Below are 21655 nucleotides of genomic sequence, written 5' to 3'. Positions count from 1 at the left end.
TTGGATTCAAATCCTCAAGGATTATTGATCCCCTTTCCTTTCTTGGATGTTCTATCCTTAAGGAAACCACATATGCTTATCCAATCCTCTATCATTATTTATTCATCACCTGAAGAGAAGAATGCACATGTGATATCAAATGTCACTCCCTCTAAAACTGAGAGGGCATCCCTATTCTCCCTTAATCTTGATAATAGAACTTTTCTCCTTATTCAAGGAGACTCCTTTTGCTCCCTCTCAAAACCAGAGGTGATTTGAGACTTCCTTCCAACAATGGAAGCCAAAACCATAAGCCTTATAACTTGTCTTCATCATAGTATCAACTACCAATTTTCCAGAGCTATATGGCTCCCTCTTGTCTTCGCATATCTTGCATTGAGCTTGCTTCATTTCGAGGTATCATGAAACCATATCCACTCTTCATTCTTGTGGTTGGATCCAGGTCATATTTCTTGCTCATCACTTTCCATATTTGACATGAAGGCATTATATTGAGCCTTCCCAAACTTCTATCTAATCGTGCCTTCCTTATTAAAGTGATCTTCCTTGACTATCAAGTTATCTCCTCGCACTGCTACCTTCCAAGATGAACACATATTGACTTCATAGTTTCCAGGTGTCAAATATTGATCTTCCCTCAATACTTTTCATCCATATAGTTGACCTTGCATCAATTGTTATCATGTATGCCTACAACATTCTACCAGATAGCAAGATAATATGTTAACCAGATAAACAAATCAAAATGAAATAGTCTTACCTCGCCATAGTGACCTTCTCATTCCATCAACATCCTCATCTACCATCTCCAATTGATATTTCCATATTGTATCAAAGTGCCCAAGGATCAAACTTGATTACCAAGTTACAAATTTTCTTCTAAAGATTATACTAGATGTTAATCAATATCAAATACATATTCTAGAGAAAGTCCTAATATTTTATACACTTTTAAATAAGTCTCATCAACATCATAAATACATAAGCATATCTTTCTAACCAACTTTATTCCACAATATTCTCATACATGAATCTTATCAATTCATTCCCATGTTTTCATCCAATCATCTACCTATCCATACAAAAAGTTTTCATTATGACCCATTGCAATCCTTCATCCTTTAGTACCAACATGTTTCCACATTACATAGCCTAGATACTATTATTGTCATGATTATCCCCAAGTATTTTCCAATATGATGGTCCTTCTCAGATCATAATGATCCATTTTAGTAAGATGACAACCTATTGCATAATGCTAGATAATATTTGGGTGAATACTTATACAAAATGGTCTAACATTCTATCCCAGATGATCTCTATAAAGCAACTTAATCATGTAAATTCCAAAACATGCTACTACCATATGATGCTTATGCAAAACATATGAACCTAACTGTTAGTGAACCTTATTTAGTAGTAAAGATCCTTCACTTCTTCTGTATTTTCCTTTTTCTCAGGTTCTCCCATGACTTTGGCTACATAAGCTTCACTTCTATCATTTCTCTTATTGTTCTGTTGATTTGGAGAGTCCCTCTTATAGTGTCCAAATTCTTGACACTTGAATCATTGCACCTTGGACATATCTTTCTTCTTGGACTTTCCAAACTTTCCCTTCTGAATCTTCTTGACTCAGGCTAGAAAGGCTTGAGTTTTCTCATCAGATCCAATGTCATCCTTGACCTTGATTCGTGATTCTTCTAGTAAGCATTGTGCCCACAACTCATCAAAGGGAATTGAATCGTTATCATTATAGATGCTTGTTGCAATGAATTGAGAACACATATGGTCACTTCTGAATCAGTGATTAGCTCCCCAATTCCTTGCAAATGGTGCATTAAATGAGAGACTCTGATGAGGAAGGATGCCATAACTTCATCCTTCAATTTCTTCATTTCATATAGCTTGTTCCATAAAGACATCTTTTGACCTGTTGTACTTACAAAGTAAAAATTCACTAGCTTGTCGTACATGGCCTTGGAATCCTTCAAATTTGATACAAAAGGAACAAGAGAATCCTTGATTGCTTCTACTATAATCCTTTGAGCTCTTATTTCCCCTTTCTTATACCTTGTTATTTCTTGTGTTTTTCCTTCACTGGGTTTAGTAATTTCTCCAGTAACATATCCCATTACATCATGATATGTGAGTATCAAGTCAATCCTCTTCTTCCATGCTAGATAGTTTACTGTCCCAATGAGCTTGTTGCTCTTCTTGCAGAAAGAACTTACATAACTTGAAGATTCAATCATTATGAGATAGTACAATACTTACTTGAATATTATTCCCAATCTTCTTGATGTATTCAAGACCTTTCAAAGAGTTCTTGATGATGCCCTTGAAATATGTTCCCTAGGATTCCTCCATGGACAACTTCCAAGATTGATGCCTTCCAAGTAGACTTCCATTTGTGAGATCAACACCCTTCTTGAGATTGATGTAGTTCTTGATTTTCTTCAATGTAGAAACCTTAGATAGAAGGGTCTTCTACCAATGAGCCTTTAACCAGATCCATTCAAGAGAAAATATTCTTCTTTTAAACCTTGAGATCTTCCTATTCCTTGATCAACAATTATTTCTAGTGTCCTTTCACTTGCCTTCCTCGCCCACCTTAGCTCTGATACCATGTTAGAAAATATAAAGTGGCAGAAATTATAACTTAGTTTCTTCAACCTTGATACTTTCTTGTGAAACCTAGTTATCTTCTTTATGTTCTTTCGTTAGTTCTTTTCATCAAGAAAATATCAAGAAACAAAAGCACTAAAATAGGACACAGATATAGGCTTTCAGCCAGGGCAAAACCCCTCTAAGGTAAAAACCTAGAAACTCTTCTCTTCTTAGATTTTGTTGCAAATGAGATACAGTGACCTAATCCCTAGACCAAGTCCTTTTCCTAGCACCAAGTCAACCCTTTCCTCCTGACCTTCCCTTAAAATTCTTCTTCGTTGCAACTTCGACCTGCCAGCGACTGTCTAGCTACTTGACCTAGCAACTTCCTCCTCCGACAAATTTGTCCCACAACTGTTGTATAATCCCTAATCCATCTTCCTTTGGATACCTTCCTAGAGAAAACCAACTCTCCCCAAGTTCAACAAGGTCAAGAGAATGATTTCTCTCTATCCAACAACTTGTTCCTACAATTCTTCTCCCCAACAACAACTTCACTCCCCAGTAATTTAGAACTGCAACTTCGACATCTTTCGGGTTGAAAAAACCCTAGGTTATTTTCATGTGTGAGAGAGATAGAGCGCAAGAACAACAAATTTCATCTTCCCAACTTCCCCTAGACTTTTTCTCTCCTTTTCCCAGCTTCCTAGTTACAGATCGAACTCTTTCCTTGATAGATCAAACTTGTGAGTGAATGTGTCCAAATGAGGTAAAACTTCTTCCTTTTATAGCCTTCTCAAGAGGTAAAATTCCCTCCTTTAGTTTGACTTGAGGATCTCATGGCCAACTTGTACTCTTGGAGATTCCAGGACTTTCTACACTAAAAAATAATTCTTTTTACAATTACAAATTTCCCAGAAGGGTGTAATAAACATGATGTTGACTCCTTTGACTCATGACAATAAATCCTAAGACCTAACAAACCTTAGAAGCATGAAGAACACGATTTTACATAGAAGACCATCAATAATTAACATGAAACCCATGCTTTGATAATAATATTTTTTCTTTCCTTTTTCTTATTTGTTAGATAGGATACATATTGAAATGAGTACAACAATTATGAAGACTAAAAATAGTTACATTTCTCAACACTTCCTTTTAAAGAGTCTTTCAAATTCATCCCAAATCAAATTTTCTTCCTTGATGCTCCTAACATACTTGGCATCTTCCCACCAGATACCTTATTTTCCTTTGAGACTGAAAGCAGCTATCTTTGCCTTCATATTCTTAGAGTAATCATGAAGTCTAAAGAATCTTCTCATTCCAAGCAACGATGTTTCTACATCTTCTAAGTTGGTCATATCACTGTCAAAAGTAGGAGGCTTGGGTTATCATGAATTCCTTTGGAAAACACCCCTTCTCACTCCTCCTATAATGATGTCGGTGGTGATGGCGATGATGTCTCCTAGAAGTAAAGCTAGATTAGAATACATGCGTACTATCCCTCCTCTCAGGTGTATCCAAGAGTCTTCCACTCTTTACTATATCATCCATGTCCATCCTGTACCTTTTCTGAGACCTACTTCCATTTGCACAATTAGTATTTTCTTCCTGCCTATCTCCATGACTAATCCCCAACTGTCCCTACTTTGGTAAATCTGAAAGGACTTGAAGAATAACTGCATTGACCCCAACTTGCTTTTCTTGAGCTTTCACATGATTTTACGGGGTCTTAATCAACTGCTCATTATCTGCTTTGCACCTTATAATCTCTGCCTCCAAACTTCTCAATGTATTTTCTAGATCAGGAGAGTCCCCCTCTCCCTATTGTTCAACTGACTTCTCCCATCCCACTAATTTCTCTTCTGGTTTGTACGGGGAGTCATATGAACTGTAATCCACCATTATGCTCTTCATCTCTTGGCCTTCTATTTCCTACAACATATCACTATTAGATAAAATAAAAGGCATAATCAAAAGAATTACCTCAACTTACTATTGGTGAGGCTATTGCATTTGAACAGATCAATCCAAATTAGCATGATACAAGCATATCATGTCCATGGATATAATAGCAATAAAAATAAATAGATAACACGCATTCATGGTAAACATATAGGCAACTGACATGTATTCATAATAATTTGAATTTACCCCATGGTCCAATGTTGTGAACCTACTCTAATACCACTTTGTAACACCCCAAACCACATTTACCCACTTTTATAAGCTTACCGAGGTAAACATGAACTGAGAGTTACTATCCATGACCCAAAATCCAAGGTCAAGTTATGGAAGTGGGGTCTACTACCAACTTATTGCAACCATCCAGGGACATATGATCACCCAGATATCAAAGAATTCACACTGATAACCTTTTCCCTGAACTTGAACCACTTTTATCCTAATTTCATAGCCTGGACACACACATGAAGACCATTCCATGCAGCCACAGGCACAACCCATATTCAATGCAGTTGCAATCGAACTTTCCCAGTTCTATGCCTACAACAGGGACTTTGTTCCAGATTATTAAGTCTTCCCTATAGGCCAATTGCCTATAACTACCCATAACATTCCCAACAAAGTTCTTGAGTCTTCTCATCCTATTCCTAAGCTTTGATCTTATTTAAGCTTGCCAAGCACATGTTAATCCTTTAAACAAACACATTGTAAACATAGTACTTGTAAGTCATGGATGCATAATTATCATTGTTTCATTAGTTTCATCAGAGTATCATCAAGAAGGCTTACTGCCCTCTCTTACTAGTTGCATCAAATACATATTAACCCATGCATTCATATAAAATTACCAGGAGCTTGTCGAACCATGGAATAGAACCATAACAAGAGCACATCACATAATGAGAAATACACCATGCTTATAACCAACATTTAACCATAATGTAACCATGACAAATAGTCATAAAATCACACAATAAACCAAAACATGTGTTCATAAACCATCATGAAAGAATAACAAATAATAACATATGCATAGTACCAACCAAGTCATGGACTTCCACGTACCACCCGAACATAGATTGGGGTTGAACCAATTCTTTCTTCCAACCTAATCACCCTCGTGCCATATTCCAAGCATGAATGTGGAATCACATGGGATAAACCAAAAATAACCAACAGGGAATCCAGAGGTTAAACCACCTCCGGCCTCAAGCCATAATGATTTCACCTAAACCGGTCCAGAAATCTCCAAAACCAATACAAGATTGGATGCCTCATTATTTCTTCACCATACCTAGAGGAATTTTCTTGTCTCCACACACCTGTGAAAATCTTCCCAGAGAAAACCATCTCCACCCTCAACTCTTGGGATTTTCCTGATACCACCTCAACCGGATCCAAATCCACCAGCAATCCAAAGCTCAACGAAAATGGAAACTCACTATACCATGGCTATCTAGGACCAAGTCGTGGACTTCCACGTACCACCCAAACATAGATTGGGGTTGAACCAATTCTTTCTTCCAACCTAATCACCCCCGTGCCATATTGCAAGCATGAATGTGGAATCACATGGGATAAACCAAAAATAACCAACAGGGAATCCAGAGGTTAAACCACCTCCGGACTCAAGCCATAATGATTTCACCTAAACCGGTCCAGAAATCTCCAAAACCAATACAAGATTGGATGCCTCATTATTTCTTCACCATACCTAGAGGAATTTTCTTGTCTCCACACACCTGTGAAAATCTTCCCAGAGAAAACCATCTCCACCCTCAACCCTTGGGATTTTCCTGATACCACCTCAACCGGATCCAAATCCACCAGCAATCCAAAGCTCAACGAAAATGGAAACTCACTATACCATGGCTATCTAGAATAATCTCAAATCTACCTATGCAGGTATAGAACTCAATTCTTTAAGTGAATACGTATGATTTCCAGCATGGAGATCTATGATACCTTCATGAACATTACAGTGATGAAAAAGTTGCCCTAGATCCATTGCAACAATTGTCTATATCTATTGCTTATTGCCACCTTGACACAAACGTTTCCAAGGTTTTACCATTATCTAAGTATAGAAATGTTCCAAGAATAGCCATTCCTTAAGATTTGAGCTTTTATGTAGATCTTATCCTTTATATTAGGAATTGTCTAGGTTTGGTTGGTAAATATATTCTTCTTGATGTTATCGAAACCAAGTGGTCTAAACTGGTTCACCCCTTGAATGTTTAAACCACTAAGCATTGTTTCTTATCACATAGAAACCTAAGAGTAATTATGAAAGACAACCATATTCTAGTCCTGTAGGGAAAATTTGGGAGATTCATATTGGATGCAAGAAAAATGGATGAATAATGCTACTAATGGCATTCCCTTTTTAGAAGCAAATGATCCAAGAAATATGGCTCCTTCAATTGATGATGAATTTATGACAACAAGACATGATATAAGTGCCATAATTGATTTTTTTCTTTCATTTCTAATATCTCTAAATTTAATGATGAGTATGATAAGTTATTCATAGCCCTAATAGTCAAAGTACGTTGTATCTAGTTAATAATCTACAACTTTCTATATTGATTGATGTCGTTATGAATCATGGAATGTTGAAGCCCCAAGGGATAGCTCAATTGGTCGAGTTCCTCTTGCTAAGTACCTTGCCTATTGGAAGGTCACGGGGTCAAATCTCATTGATTCCCTTGGGGTTAGGCCTTGCTAGTTTCACCGGCAGGTAGATCCCTTCGGGTTGATCTACGTAGATTTTCCTATGGATGTAGAAGCCACTCAGTGTCCGTGAACAACCCTAAAAAAAAAGAATCATGGAATGTTGCTAGTCTAAAATGAAACCCAAATAAACTTGTATTTCATGAATCAAAATTTTGTCTTATAGATTACATATTGTGAATTAGTTTGAAATATATCAGAACTAGGAAGAAACTCAAAGTCAAATATAAATAGGAAGTCATGTTTACTGAATGTTAAATGATATCATATACATGGTATGGTGTACATTGTATACATATTCAATGCATACAATTTGTTGCATTAGATGCAAAAAAATAGTAGCTCAAATGATGTTGAAGTTCTTGATTATACAATAATTGTTGTTTATAGAGGAAAATTTCCTATGAGACAAATCCAACCAATTTTTATAAGAATTCTAATATGGAAGCTTTAATGCAATAACCTAGTTTCAAGACCAAGTTGGAGATGTCTTTTGTATATTACTAATCCTATAATAATGATGTTGTGATGTCATCAAAGATGAGAGACCAAGATCAAATGTACCTTGATTCTCCTTCCTCTAAGATATCTTTTCAATAGCTAGTGAATTTCACATTTAGAAAATATTTTGTTGTCACAAGATACCTTTGATAAAAGGTAGCTATTTTTGGGAGAATATTGGAAATAAGTTGGGATGAAATTTCAAGCAAGGAAATAATGGGGATATTAGACCATAAATATACATTGAGTATGATCTTTACAATCTTCGATGACCCAAAGTTCCACATTCCTAGCTCAAAAGATTATTATAGTAGACTATTTGAAATGTGAAAATGATGGTGTTGTCTACAAATAGAGAAATGGACATTATCTAGAAGTTGATATGATTCAATGCAATTATTCTAGTGAGCATAGTTTATCACTACACCATGTCTTTATTGCATTGTGTCAAAATTATGGATGACATAATTGATTGTCATAATTAAGCATTGTTACCTTCAATTTCTTTCTTATCTGTCTGATATGCCCCAGAAGTTGTTTTTCTATCCTTTTTCTTGGGGATTTGGCTTTCATTGGGGTATGTTGCACTCCAATTGTCACTGAATCTAAAGGGTCCTCATACACTTCTTCCTAACTAGTTTTTGTTCTCTTCGATGAATATTCTTTGACAATAACTTCTTCTTGATTTTCCTCTACTTCTTTCTTACTCTAAGTATCTTCTTCTTTTTACATCGTATAATGTTCGATATGAGCTCCTTCCCACCATTTGGGCCTTCAGTTACTTTTCCAAACTTTATTATTCTGCAACCATTTTGGGCAATTTTTTATTACATGCCTTATTTCATAGCATGCTCAACATTGAAATGAAACATTTTCATAGTTAAGCTTGTGTACCCACATATAGTATGTAGTTGTCAGATTAATTTCAGCAAGAAAACCCTTGTTGAAATCCATCTCAACACATATATGAGCATAAGTGATTTTATAAAAAAAAACACAATAGGTCAAAAATATCCCTTGAAATTTGAAAACAAATAAAAAAAATAATGTTCCAAATAGATTAATAAGTAAGACCACCCACAAAGTTTGAACCAAAAAACCTGCAACTAACTAACTTTGCCACTCCTAAACACATTGAGTTATGTGAGTTACATATAATAGCTACATGCCCACTCTCGACTTTCGATAATGAGTCACATATATAGTAACTACATATCCACGTACAATAATAAGTTACCTATAATAGCTACATATCCACTTTCTGTAATGAGTTACAGATAGTAGCCACATAACCACTTTCATTGGATTTTTTTATTTTATTTTTGACACTTGCCCAACATAGTCCCATATCTGCTGTAAATTATGGATATATTAGTCTTTTTAATAATTACATCGTGCTCACATCTCGACTTATGCGCCCCTCCCATATTGTTTTTATTTTATTTTATTTTTGACACTTGCCCAACATAGTCCCATATCTGCTGTAAATTATGGATATATTAGCCCTTTTAATAATTACATCGTGCTCACATTTCTTGACTTGTGCACCCCTCCCATATTTTAAGGGTGAGAGACTGCTCATGGATAGTTATCAGCCCTCATTTCCATTAATAATATGTAATCGACCTCCTTTGGGGAGTAGAACCGACGTTTCCTTTCCACATTCCTCACATCTCAACTCAATTTTCCTCTACGGAATTTTGAACTTGATGTGTAGATACTCATTTACATTCAACCATCCATACCTCTCTTTGGTTCGCTGATTACTTTGATTGGTGGTAATTTGTTGCGTGACAAACACTCATACAAATCGTAGATTCTTCTTGAGCCAAGCGCTTGAATGATGCGTAACCAAGGGAATAACCCATACAAGGGGCTCAAAATGTAACACTTGCTAAAGCTCGTACAGCCAGTATAAGCCGTGGCACTATTCCAAACCTTCAACAAAACGCCAAACGCCACTCATGGGCCCGCCCCTGCTGAACAATCCACATTACTCGTTGACAGTACAGACTCAATGTTCAACCCATGATCCAAAACTAACAACGCCCCTGCTAATTAATCCGCATCGCCAATCTATTTCATGCCTCCTTACCCGACAGGTGGAGATGGTCACCTTCATCCTACCTCACTCCATCACGTGACAGAAAATGATTTAACCGCGCTTAACATACTTTCAACCCGGCTTCATATATTAGACTCGTCCTGTGTCAGCCCTATATATATCTACTCATTCTGTACCGCAAAGTTAATGAACATGGTACTCAACTCTTACCAGAAATTTGGTTATGGTACATCTCTTAGGCGTTAATACCATGATGTTACTCTGCAGTTCTACTCATGGACTGAATTCGCGCATATCTGTTCAGCTGACCAGATTGCATGTTACCGGCAATGGCAATGGTCAGTTGTTTCATCACGATGTACACCCCAGATTCGAAAGGACGCTGTCTGAAGCTCATTTACATAACCCCTTATCGAATGGCAGTTTAAGGAGGCTGGGGTTAAGGTCGGGGTCTGGTACTTGGGAACTTTGTAGAAAGCTTTCTAGAGAAAATTTTGTGAGCAATGTTGTATTGGATGAGGCTCTGAAAGAGGAATTTGAGGATTCTGATACTCAAATATCTATTGGGCTTCAAAGCACCGGAGACCCACAGGAGGAATGTCGAGGGAAAAACATAGCAGCATTTGGAACCCATGGAGGTGAGGGGTCTTTTGTCTCCGGAAGGAGGAATGATGATTTGATGAGTGGCATGATATTTGAAGGCACTGGAGTGGATTTGGTGTGCGATGGGTGCGATGGGGTTGTTGATGGATCGAAAACTGCCACAGGTTCTGTTAATGGAGGATTTAGAGGTGAAGATGGAGGTGGGTACTTAGGCAGAGGAGATGGGTCTGGATCAGATTCCAATAGCATAGATGCTTACTATAAGAAAATGCTGCAGGCAGATCCTGGCAACCCACTTCTGTTAACCAATTATGCTAGGTTCCTGCAGGAGGTTAGTATCGAGGAATCTGAACTGCGTTTATGCTGTTATATATTACTAATCATCTTAGTGTTGCTGACTGCATAGCATCAATCTCTTATTTATAAAATGTATATTCTTACATCAAAATCATTAAAATACTGTTCGCTGTGTGTATTTAGGTCCAGCATGATCTGGAAAGAGCTGAGGAATATTATGGGAGGGCCATGCTAGCCAGTCCTGGTGATGGAGATGCCCTCTCTCTTTATGCCAATCTGATATGGGATGTTCATAAAGATGCACCTCGCGCACAATATTACTATGAGCAAGCTGTAGAGGCTGCTCCGGATGACTGGTAAGTATCTTTCCTGTTTCTTCAGTGGTTTTATCCAATTATGTATACATTTATGTGTAAGGGTTTATGCTCTCTTTCCCTTCTTACCTCCATCGCTTTCTTTACATTTGATCTTATTTAGATATTGATGTTGAGATGATACCTGCTATTTCCAGTCGTTCTAGTCCAAGTCTAGGGATGATGGCTAGATAGGATCTGGTCTCGTTTGTCATTATGATGATTCTAGAACTTACAAATTTAATCATCTCAAGTCGGGTAAAAAAGGAGGGAAACTTTACATCTCAAGTGGCTATAAAAGTGGATAGATTCGGGGATTTTAATATATGCAACCATTTAACTGATGTTATCTCACTGTTGGCTCGATTCTGCAGCAATGTTCTTGCATCCTATGCTCATTTCCTATGGGATGCAGAAGATGATGAAGAGGATCCGGCATCCCCTATCCATTGTGGAACTGCGACTACTGTAGCTACCTGATCGCATCAGAGGGTTAGTGGCAGTTTGATTTCTATGAACAGAGTCATCAAACTTGCCAGACCACTGTGATCTTGGCATTATCAGTACTGCAGCTCAGATTTTGGTAGTTACAAGCGTAGATGATATTTAGCATGGTGCATTTGAAGAAAATATTGTAAGTTGGAGATTCATGTATATGGTATCGTTCTGCCGTGCAAAGCTTTAAGACATATCCTTTCTCGTAATCTCTTATGAACACATGGACTGCCCTGGTTAGACCTCAAGGTGGGGCAAACGAATGGAAGCCAAGGTGACGGGGCCTGAATAAAATCTAGTGGCCTGCTGAAGAAGAATGGGCTCATCTGTTGTTACAAATGCTGTCGTCACATCCATTGAAATGGATCCTGGATGCCAATTCAGTGGCATGGAGATGATCTTACGCCAGTTGATGCCAGAACCTGTTGCAGCTGGTGCAGACCTTTCCAGCCATGTTTGTATAATAAGCATGCCAGAGTTGTATGGACTTTGTAGCACCAATAAAAGTTTGAGGTTATAGTAACAACTTTATGAGCTAAATGGGGAATTGTGTTTTACACGATGAGGGAAGAGACCTTCCGATAGATGTTCGGCAGCCTTCAAAAAGAACAGTAAGCGACAAACTTTGAGTCGAAGGTCAATCAACAAGATATCATCATAAATTAAAGGGTTATGGTAATAGTTGTTTTAAAAAATAATTTATAAATATATATTTATAATATAATACTATAATATTAATATTAATATAATTGTAATTAGATATTTGTAAGAGAGTAAGAAAAGAAATTTACTGAATATAAATTTAAATAAATTTTAAATTTTATACGAATAAAAATTATAGATGTAAATTTTATAATTAAAATTGACTTTGATCTTTACATTTATGTATCTATAATTTAAATACACTTTTATAAATTGTAAAAGTTAATTATTATTACATAATCCTTATACATTATAACTATTACATATATTTCTACCCATATCAAAAACATTATTGCAAAAATTGCCATAACTTCACACATAAACATTGAAACCCTTTTTCAATAAGAAGAACACTGTTTTAGTACATACCCGGAATAGATTTCTATACAGTTAGTTTAGTTGAAGTGAAAGGATTGCATACTAACCTAAGTGTAGGTTTACATGAGTCTTAGTTTTCAACAGGTTGACATTGCTGAAATCAAGAAATCGTTTTCATTCTTGTGTAGTTTTTTTGACTCTGATTTTCATTGCTGAAATCAAGAAATCGTTTTCATTCTTGTGTAGCTTTTTTGACTCTGATTTTCTGATTTTCTTGGGATGGGTCAAATCCGTTGGTGTTATAGTTGGGCAGTTCTCACTGTCCCGAAACAATGTCTTGTTGATCTTTATATTATCTTAATATAAATCTATGATGATTTTTCTGTCTGAAAAAAAAGAATAAGAAATGCATATGAATGAAAGTTGGAATGTTCGTGGTATTGAAATTGTCTGATCATGCCAAATTTTCACTCAAATTGAGACCGATTTAGATTTTGATGGCTCTTTATAAATATAGATTTTTTTTGTAAATTGTAAATATTTTTATAAATATAAAGAAATAGCATAAATAAAAGTGTGAATAAAGGTTATTTTGGGTGGTTGGGCTGAATTATCTATATTTTGATGTGTAAAAATAATAAAAAATAATAAATTACAAAATATTTATAGTTATAGTATTTCAGAATATATATTTAATAAACTTATAGAATATTAATAAATTTAAATAATAAACATATAATTAAAAATAAAAATATTTCTAAATATAGAAAATAAATTAAATTAAAAGCTATTTACCATATAATTTAAAATAATGATTTAAATAGATAACTACAATATTTTAGAACTTTATATTTAAATTTAATAACAAATATATTAAAATTAAATAGTTACAATAATTTTTGTTTTTAATTTTTATATATCTCTATTTATATATATTATCACCATTATGCTTATCTAATAAAAACGTTAGATTAAAATTTTTATAAAAAGTCAAAAATTACGTTAAACTTTTTATAAAATTAATCAAATCTTTGCAAATGCAAAAGAAAGTTTTATACTCAAAATTAAATTTACATTTTGAAAAATTTAATCCATCTTAAAACTAAATAGATCCCTCTTATAAATAGATCTATACTGGTAGATTCAGACATATTGAAAACTCATTGCCTGACCAAACAAAGCCTAACCACAAAGGCATCAAGAGGATTTGACCCCTTAACCTCTCAATTGGCAAGATACTTAAAAATGATAAAAAAATAATAAATTACAAAATATTTATAACCATGATATTTGAGAATATATAATCAATAAACATATAAAATAAAAATAAATTTAAGTAATAAACACATAATTAAAAATAAAAATATTTCTAAATATAGAAAATGAAATAAATTAAAATCCATTTACCATATAATTTAAAATAATGATCTAAATAGATAACCGCAATATTTTAGAACTTTATATTTAAGTTTAATAATAAACATATTAAAATTAAATAGTTACAATAATTTTTGTTTTTAATTTATATATCTCTTTATTTATCATCATTATCACTATTATGCCTATCTATTAAGCAAATTCTTTCGGTAGAAATCACATAAGAGAAATTTTTGGATTTCTCATATGTGATTTCTACGGAAAGAATTTGCTTAATTCATTATGGATCACAGAAGCTTGAATACAGAAAATATGCCTATTATCTAATCAAAAAGTTAGATTAAAATTTTTATAAAAAGTCAAAAAATTACATTAAAATTTTTATAAAAATAAATCAAATCTTTGCAAATGCAAAAGAAAGTTTTACACTCAAAACTAAATTTATATTCTGAAAAATTTAATCCCTCTTAAATATAGATTTATACTGGTAGATTCAAACATATTGAAAACTCATTGGCTGACCAAACAAGCAAGGCCTAACCCCAAGGGCATCAAGAGAATTTGACCCCTTAACCTCTCAATTGGCAAGGTACTTAACAACGAGAACTCAACTAACTAAACTCACCAGATTTGACCCCGTAACCTCCCCAATGACAAGGTACTTAACAACGAGAACTCAACGGACTGAACTCACCCTTGGGACTCGCAGAGACCATGCTAATCTTCTCTATATCTTTCTATTTTTATGATATATATATATATATATATATATATATATATATATATATCCTAGATTGCAATGTGTATTTAGTCCCTCTATTTCAAGGGGTTTGAATGCTAACTTCAACAAATTTGGTTCCACTCTCGTTCAAATTGAAAGATTTCTTCAAATCATTCTGTTTTCTTGCACCACTTGGAGATTCCATGTTCGTGCTATAGCTTCTAGTATGATCTATTATGATCATCGCAGGGAAATTTAAAATTAGAAGCCAGAACATACATTAAATCCTAACAATTTTACTTCAAGTTCGCTGGAAATTAGACTATATGCCAGTTATTTGTAAACTTGACTAAATGAACATATGTTTCTTAAATGTCCCAACACGGTTCAGGTATGGAATAAGTTGGCTAGTTCTATTGACTTTCCTTGTATTCGTTTTGACAACATCACGATTTATATGCAATGGTGGAGTACATAGAAATCCTCATGTAGGATTATCCCCCTAATCCTTTTTTGGACGATATGGAAACAGCGAAACAGGAATATTTTTGAAAACTGTAATCACAGCTTTATGCTGGGTTTTGAGTGCACTATCTCTTGTTACACTATTGTTTTTTCCCTCAATACTGGGCCTAAAAAAGAACTTTGCATGCTTCCAGGCACTCGAATGCAGTATCCCACAGGATTCTTCGATGGGACGACCCAGAGAAACAAATGTGGATGCGGTTTTTGGATATCTATTACAGAAGAACAGGAATTTTGGTACACTAGAATGTGGTCAGTGACACGAATACAAGGGCTGAAGCGATGGCCCTCTGGGGCCTTTTATGGTTTACACACTTCCTCAACATCCCTGACATCCACATATTTGGGGACTCAAAGATTATTATTGAACATGTCAAAGGATGCGCAAAAATCAAACAACAAATGCTCCTCGGATGGCTCTGGAAAATCGACAATCTTTGGTTCCTTTTTCAGAAATTTCTCGATCATGCACATCGGAAGGGAATACAATCAACAAGCAGATCGACTATCGAAGCGGGGGCTACAGGAACACTTGGATGGTATGCACATTGAAATCAAACTAGGAGACACTATACTGGATGTTGGGGTGTTTCCATTTCCTAGGTAACTATAGTTGCATTTTTTTGTATACTCTGTGTTTTTCTTTTTGAAAATCTGTCTGGTTTATTTTCCCATGTTGTGAATAGGTGATAAAATTATATGGGGATCTATGGATTATATGAATATAACCAGATGTTGATCTTCTTCTTTTTTTTGTACAATTTGACTATATATAACCCTTGTATTATATGGCTAACAACTGGATAACGGGCCATAATATGACAATAAGATGTATATATTAGTAGTCTAGACGACTAGATGGGAAGCGGTATACTTGCCAAGAAATGATATAAAATGTATATGATATAGATATCAGAGAAGACAAAATATGTAATTTGATCTCATATGATAATATATTTCGCTTTTTCCTTACTGGAAAAAAAAAAGAGGTTTGACACTTCTTTCCAAGGATCAAACCATGAAATCAAGCCCTATTTGTCAAACCAATCTAAAGTGATGACACGCCACGGATTCGATATTAGGATCACTGAGGGAAGTAATGGCATCAAAACCCCCCATTTTCCGATTTATTTAAGAGAAATTGGTCCTTCTTAGCGTTTGTGAATTTTCCAATTCGAAGCTTCAATGTTTAGGCCAATGCATATATGAAGTTAGTTCCTCATACTTAGTTACTGGTATATCTATTTTTTGTTGTGTCCTTTACGGGAAAAATCATGAGGAAGCAAAGGCATGTCAAATTTCATGGTAGAAAATCGAAGTCAAGAAGAAAAGAACGGGAAAACAAAGCTCTTGAACCTATTTGCTGCAATATTGGAATACATCTTATTTGTTTTATGTAGAGATGCATAATTATAATATCTCTTTGTTAAATTGCAACTAATTATAATTATGTTAATGGAGTTGTATGGCTTATATTGGTATTTAAATATTGTTCTGGCAACAAACCAAATTGGTTCATTAAAAATGATGTATGTGTAAAGAAAAATTATAATTAAAAAACCTAAGGCACGGAATGGAAATGTGAGATCGATACACACTATAATATCATTAGTGGGGACACTATAATATATAATATCACTAGCAGGTCTGAGAGAAATTAACCATGTCTGTCATAGCCAAGAAAAACTCACCCAACGATTTATGCCAAAAATAAAATTTAAAATTATTATGCCAAGGTAAATTTTATTACTTTGGGATTCCATCAACCCATAATTTCGAGTGGTGGGTCACTAAAGAAACCACCTGCGACATTTATAGAAGTTGATTCGTGGTTGTGGAGTACTCATCTAGAAATTCAAGGCTTGATCTTCAAATAATGTGAGAAAATGGGAAAAACATGTGGATGAGACACCCATGAGTTCATTGAGACCATTACCCAGAGAGATCACACACACATCGATGCCTTGAGTGGTGATTTTGGTGAGCAAAGAGCTACCATTTTCAAGTGGAAAGTTAGTTGAATTATTCTAAGTGTTTATACAAGGTTCTAGGTCCCGAAATACGTCCAAAAAAGTTCCAATCACATATTGGAAGATGCCTGGTGTTCTGGGCTTTCTAAAAATGAATTTTGCATATTCATTACTCACTAGAGAGCTCTCAAACTTAGCTAAATAGTTGGGGTTCCAAATTGATGCATGTTGGGCTAATATGGTAAGCAATGGGTAAGGAAATTTTGGAGAGATTGTGGTGTTGTTGTGAAGGAATTTCTATATTTCCATGCTAACTTGCTAAGACGCATCCATGATGTGTTGAAATCCAAAGAGTAGTTCTAATTGATGTTTTTATTCTAATGGAGAGATGCCTTCACCCATTGTAATTTTCTATGGGTTGATAGATTCCCCTTGTGGTATCATAGTTTGGCTATGGGGTAGCTTACTATAGAGAGCATTGGTGTAGGTGAGCTTACTCTTGAGTGGAAAAGGCTCCTTCCAAATTCAATTGCTCACTTGAAATTTTAGGTAAATGTTGCCTTTGATTCCTATGATTAGTATTCACTACTTTAATTTTGTTGGTAAAATTAAAGATGAAAAATGTATATTTTCTCTTGCATGAAATTTAGAATGTGGCACATGTTTTAAAATTTTCATACAAATTTGATATGGTATTCAAGTATATCCTATGATGCCTTCCCTATTTCCATAGTTATAGGAATAATATGTGGGTCTTGTATAATTTTGAATCATTGAGTTTGTATTATGAGTAAGCCTCACTTGTTATAAATCTAAACAAAACCTATAGAAATGTAAGTGCATAGCTAGAGTAAACATATACTAATGCATGACTCAAATATCTACTATATACCGAAAGATAGTATAAGTAATGGAAGCCTCGTAAATTTCGTAAAAGTAAAAGTTGTTAGTAATGTTTAATTTTTAGAGTGAAAATTTGTTCATATTACAAGAGCTTGTTTGGAGTAAATAGATGTATTAAGGAAAGAAATAAATTTCATAATTCTCCTACCTAAATTTATGCACGGAATTGCATAAATTTTGATGGGAAGTAGCATCCAGTAATTTTGCATTTTTATTTCATTATTCTTACCTATCTTTATGCTAGAAAATGCATAAATTTTCTTATTTCTGGGATTTGAAATTAAAGCTTCAACTATAGAAGTTCTTATGTGTATGAAAAATGTTTGTATAAATTTTAAAATTAGTAAATACTATGAGAAAATGCTACAAGCAGATCATGGCAACCCACTTCTGTTAACGAATTATGCTAGGTTCCTGCAGGAGGTTAGTAATGGAAGAATCTGAACTTCGTTTTCATTCAATAGCCTTGAGCTGGTGTTATATAACTAATAATCACAGCCTTGTTGACTGCATTATCTTATATACCAAAGGCACGTTATTTATAAAATTTATGTTCAATCCGGTAACTTTTCGTTTTAAAGGCAATGTGTCAAATCTGATTTCGAATCAGATTTCAAATAACGATGACAATAAATCCCAATAGTTTTATTCAAATCAATTACCGACAAGCATTTTCGGAAGGTAATCGTTCAATTTCAACCCTAAAAAGACACATTTTAATTCACAAAATATTTGAACAATTTAACAGTAACTTGGTGATTTAGGTCGAAGGAACATGTGAATATGAATCTGTGGTTTTATTTTTTTAAGTTAGTATAAAGAGTTAATCTTACATGTGGGATTGAAAACCAATCGGTTTAGTATCATTATTATTGAAATTCGGCAAAACTCTATAAACATGCTCTATTTATTTAATAATATAAAAATATATTCAAAAAAATTTAAGATAATCATAAATTATGTTTAAAATATTCTGATGTTTGGTGTTAAAGTTTCGAACCCTTTTAGCCGAGCAAGAATAGCAAGAAAATTACAGTGGTAAGATGCTCATAATATAATTAATAAAAAGAGAGGAAAACAATATAATTAATAAAATGAGATAATAAAAATATTATTGGTTAAAAAGTTTAAAAATTAATATCATAATTCATATTAGATGAATAAAAACTCATGAAACTTCAAAAATATGAAGGGAAAAAAAAACAAAAAACTTCAAAAATTAAAAAAAAACATATATATAGAAATAGAAATATAAATAAAATCTAATAAGAAAATATTTTTTTTAAAACTACTAATTGATATCTAAATAAATAATTATTATGAATATTAAAATATAATAAATAAATAAATTATTATTATAAATATTAAAATATAATGAATATAAAATTAGAATAAAAAAATTATAATTGTAACATTAAAAAACATATAATTAACAAAATTACATTTTTTAAAATGTTGACCCACAGATATAATCAAGGAATCAACATGATTCATATAAAATGAATAGAAGCTCAAAAAATAACATAAAAATTTATAAAAATGAAAAAAAAAAAAGTTTTATTATATATATATATATATAAAAGATAACCACAAAATATAATAAGGAAATATTTTATCAACATATATATAGATAGATATATCAAAATGTATTAATTAATTAAAAAATTATAACTAAATTGTATTAAATAAAAATTTAATCTAACAAAATAATTAAAAAAATTATTATAATGAAAAAAAAAATCAAAGAAGAATAATTATATAGGACTAAAAACAGGAACCCAATTGTTGTTCATCTTCCACCTCTCTCATTCTTATTTGGATTGAATAAATCTAATAATTAAAAACATATATTTTTCTTAAAAAAATTATTAATTCGTATTTAATTTGAATACTAAATTTATAACTTGATTATTTTAAATTTGAAATTCATTTAGTAATATTATCAATTGGTGGCTCCCACCACAATAGAATACAATAATCTTCGAAATGAATATATAATATAAATAAATAAATAAATAATAATAATAATAATTTTTTTTTTGTAAGCTAACATGGTACCATTCATATTAAATCAAGTTAAAGCCTATACAGACATACAGTGGTCTCAACCGCCCCAAAGGGAAACCGGGTCTATTGGCCGTCTTAAGTTTTTAATTGCCATCTAGAAACAAAATTTACTAAGTCTCCTTGTCCATGCTAAATACACTACACATTCAAAAAGACTATCATTGTTTCCTATCTGCATTATGAAATATAACAAAAGGGAGAGCATGCTCTCAGCTTCCTAACTAAGGAGACGATTAACATATCTTTGAAAAATCAGTCTGCCATGGCGCCCTGCTGGTCATCTTCCTCCTTTGCTTCAGGATTAAGCTTCTTTAACTGTTGTTGTATCTCATCAAGATTGCTATCCTGCATCAGAAGGGTTATCTGGAGATTTTTCATTTCTTTCTTCAGGTTTGGGATGCCTTGGGCCAGTTCTGCCATCTCCATAGCCACCTGTTCCATAGCTTTTGCTAGCAGCCTCTTCATTACCCGATACACATGGATAGCCTGCTTGTACAGGGACATGCGTCCTCTAGTATTTCCTGGGTCAGGCAGCAGATACTCCCAGTCTTCCATTTTAGTTTCCGACTATTCCTGGGTCGCCTCCTCCTCTAACTGTTGAATTATCCTCCTAATATCCGCATGCGTTTCTTTACTGTACGCCCTCTCCGCATACTGCACCTGTCCCTTCATCGTCTTCCTGCCTCGTCTTTTTCCTGCCGGTGGAGGGAAGCTCCGCTCCTAGTTTCCCGCTTGACATCTTCTCCCTCTTCCTCTATGACCCCTTCCACGTCCTGCGCCACCTTTGTTGCCCTCCTTTGCCATACTTCCCTGACCAATTGCGCTTGAGGGGGATCCCATACAGTCTTCCTCTTCTCTCCCTCTGGCTTTCTTTTCTCTGATGTCTACCTCTTCTGTTTGCATGTCCTCCAAAGGTCTCCCTTTCCCCCTTCCGTTCCTCTTTTTCTGCATCTGACTATCCTGTTCTGGGTTGTGCGCCTCCTCCATGCCCACCTGGTTCTGTTCCTTTTCTTCCCAGGAGTCTACCGTATTGCCTTCGGTCCCCGAAGGTCTTCCTCCCCTGCTCTCAACCGTCGCAGCCTTCCTCATTCTTCTCTCTGTTATCTTGCACTTAGTTTTTCTAGGGACGGGAGGTCGACCCCTCTGCTGTTCTCTCTCTGCTTTACCTCTTGCTCTGGTTTCCACCTTCTTACCCTTGTCTCCGCTCACACCGAGGGCGTTAACTGCATACCTGCCCTTATGCCTCCACCCGTGTCCGCTTCCTTTCGCTTGCCGCCCTTCCTTATGCTGCTGCACCGCCTTCCTCTGTCGCCTGCATTTGCCATAATTGCCCACTCCTCCTCGGCTTGCCTTCGTGCGAGCTGACCCTTGTCCCATCACTGAAGCGTCGTCACTACCACCACCTCTAGCCTTCATAGTTTTTTCTCCCCTGTGATTTGTAATTATGCCC

At 34.6% G+C, this 21655-nt stretch overlaps 1 protein-coding gene across 1 annotated transcript in view; it reads left to right on the top strand.

The window, feature by feature from the left end:
- Positions 1 to 11742, top strand: part of LOC149230128 (uncharacterized) — a 66370-nt gene extending 54628 nt beyond the window's left edge. Inside the window, exons 2-4 of the mRNA XM_089381208.1 lie at positions 10179 to 10808; positions 10958 to 11130; positions 11502 to 11742. Of these exons, the coding sequence (XP_089237334.1) occupies positions 10179 to 10808; positions 10958 to 11130; positions 11502 to 11607 (909 nt within the window). The 3' untranslated portion in view covers positions 11608 to 11742. The remainder of the gene's footprint in view (positions 1 to 10178; positions 10809 to 10957; positions 11131 to 11501) is intronic.
- Positions 11743 to 21655: the final 9913 nt, after the last annotated feature.

The sequence above is a fragment of the Pinus tabuliformis genome, chromosome J (genome assembly GCF_031772625.1).
Source record: "Pinus tabuliformis cultivar Carrire ecotype Pingquan chromosome J, CPIR1, whole genome shotgun sequence".
In the NCBI taxonomy this organism is placed as follows: domain Eukaryota; kingdom Viridiplantae; phylum Streptophyta; class Pinopsida; order Pinales; family Pinaceae; genus Pinus; species Pinus tabuliformis.
This window is presented reverse-complemented; position numbering and strand designations above follow the sequence as displayed.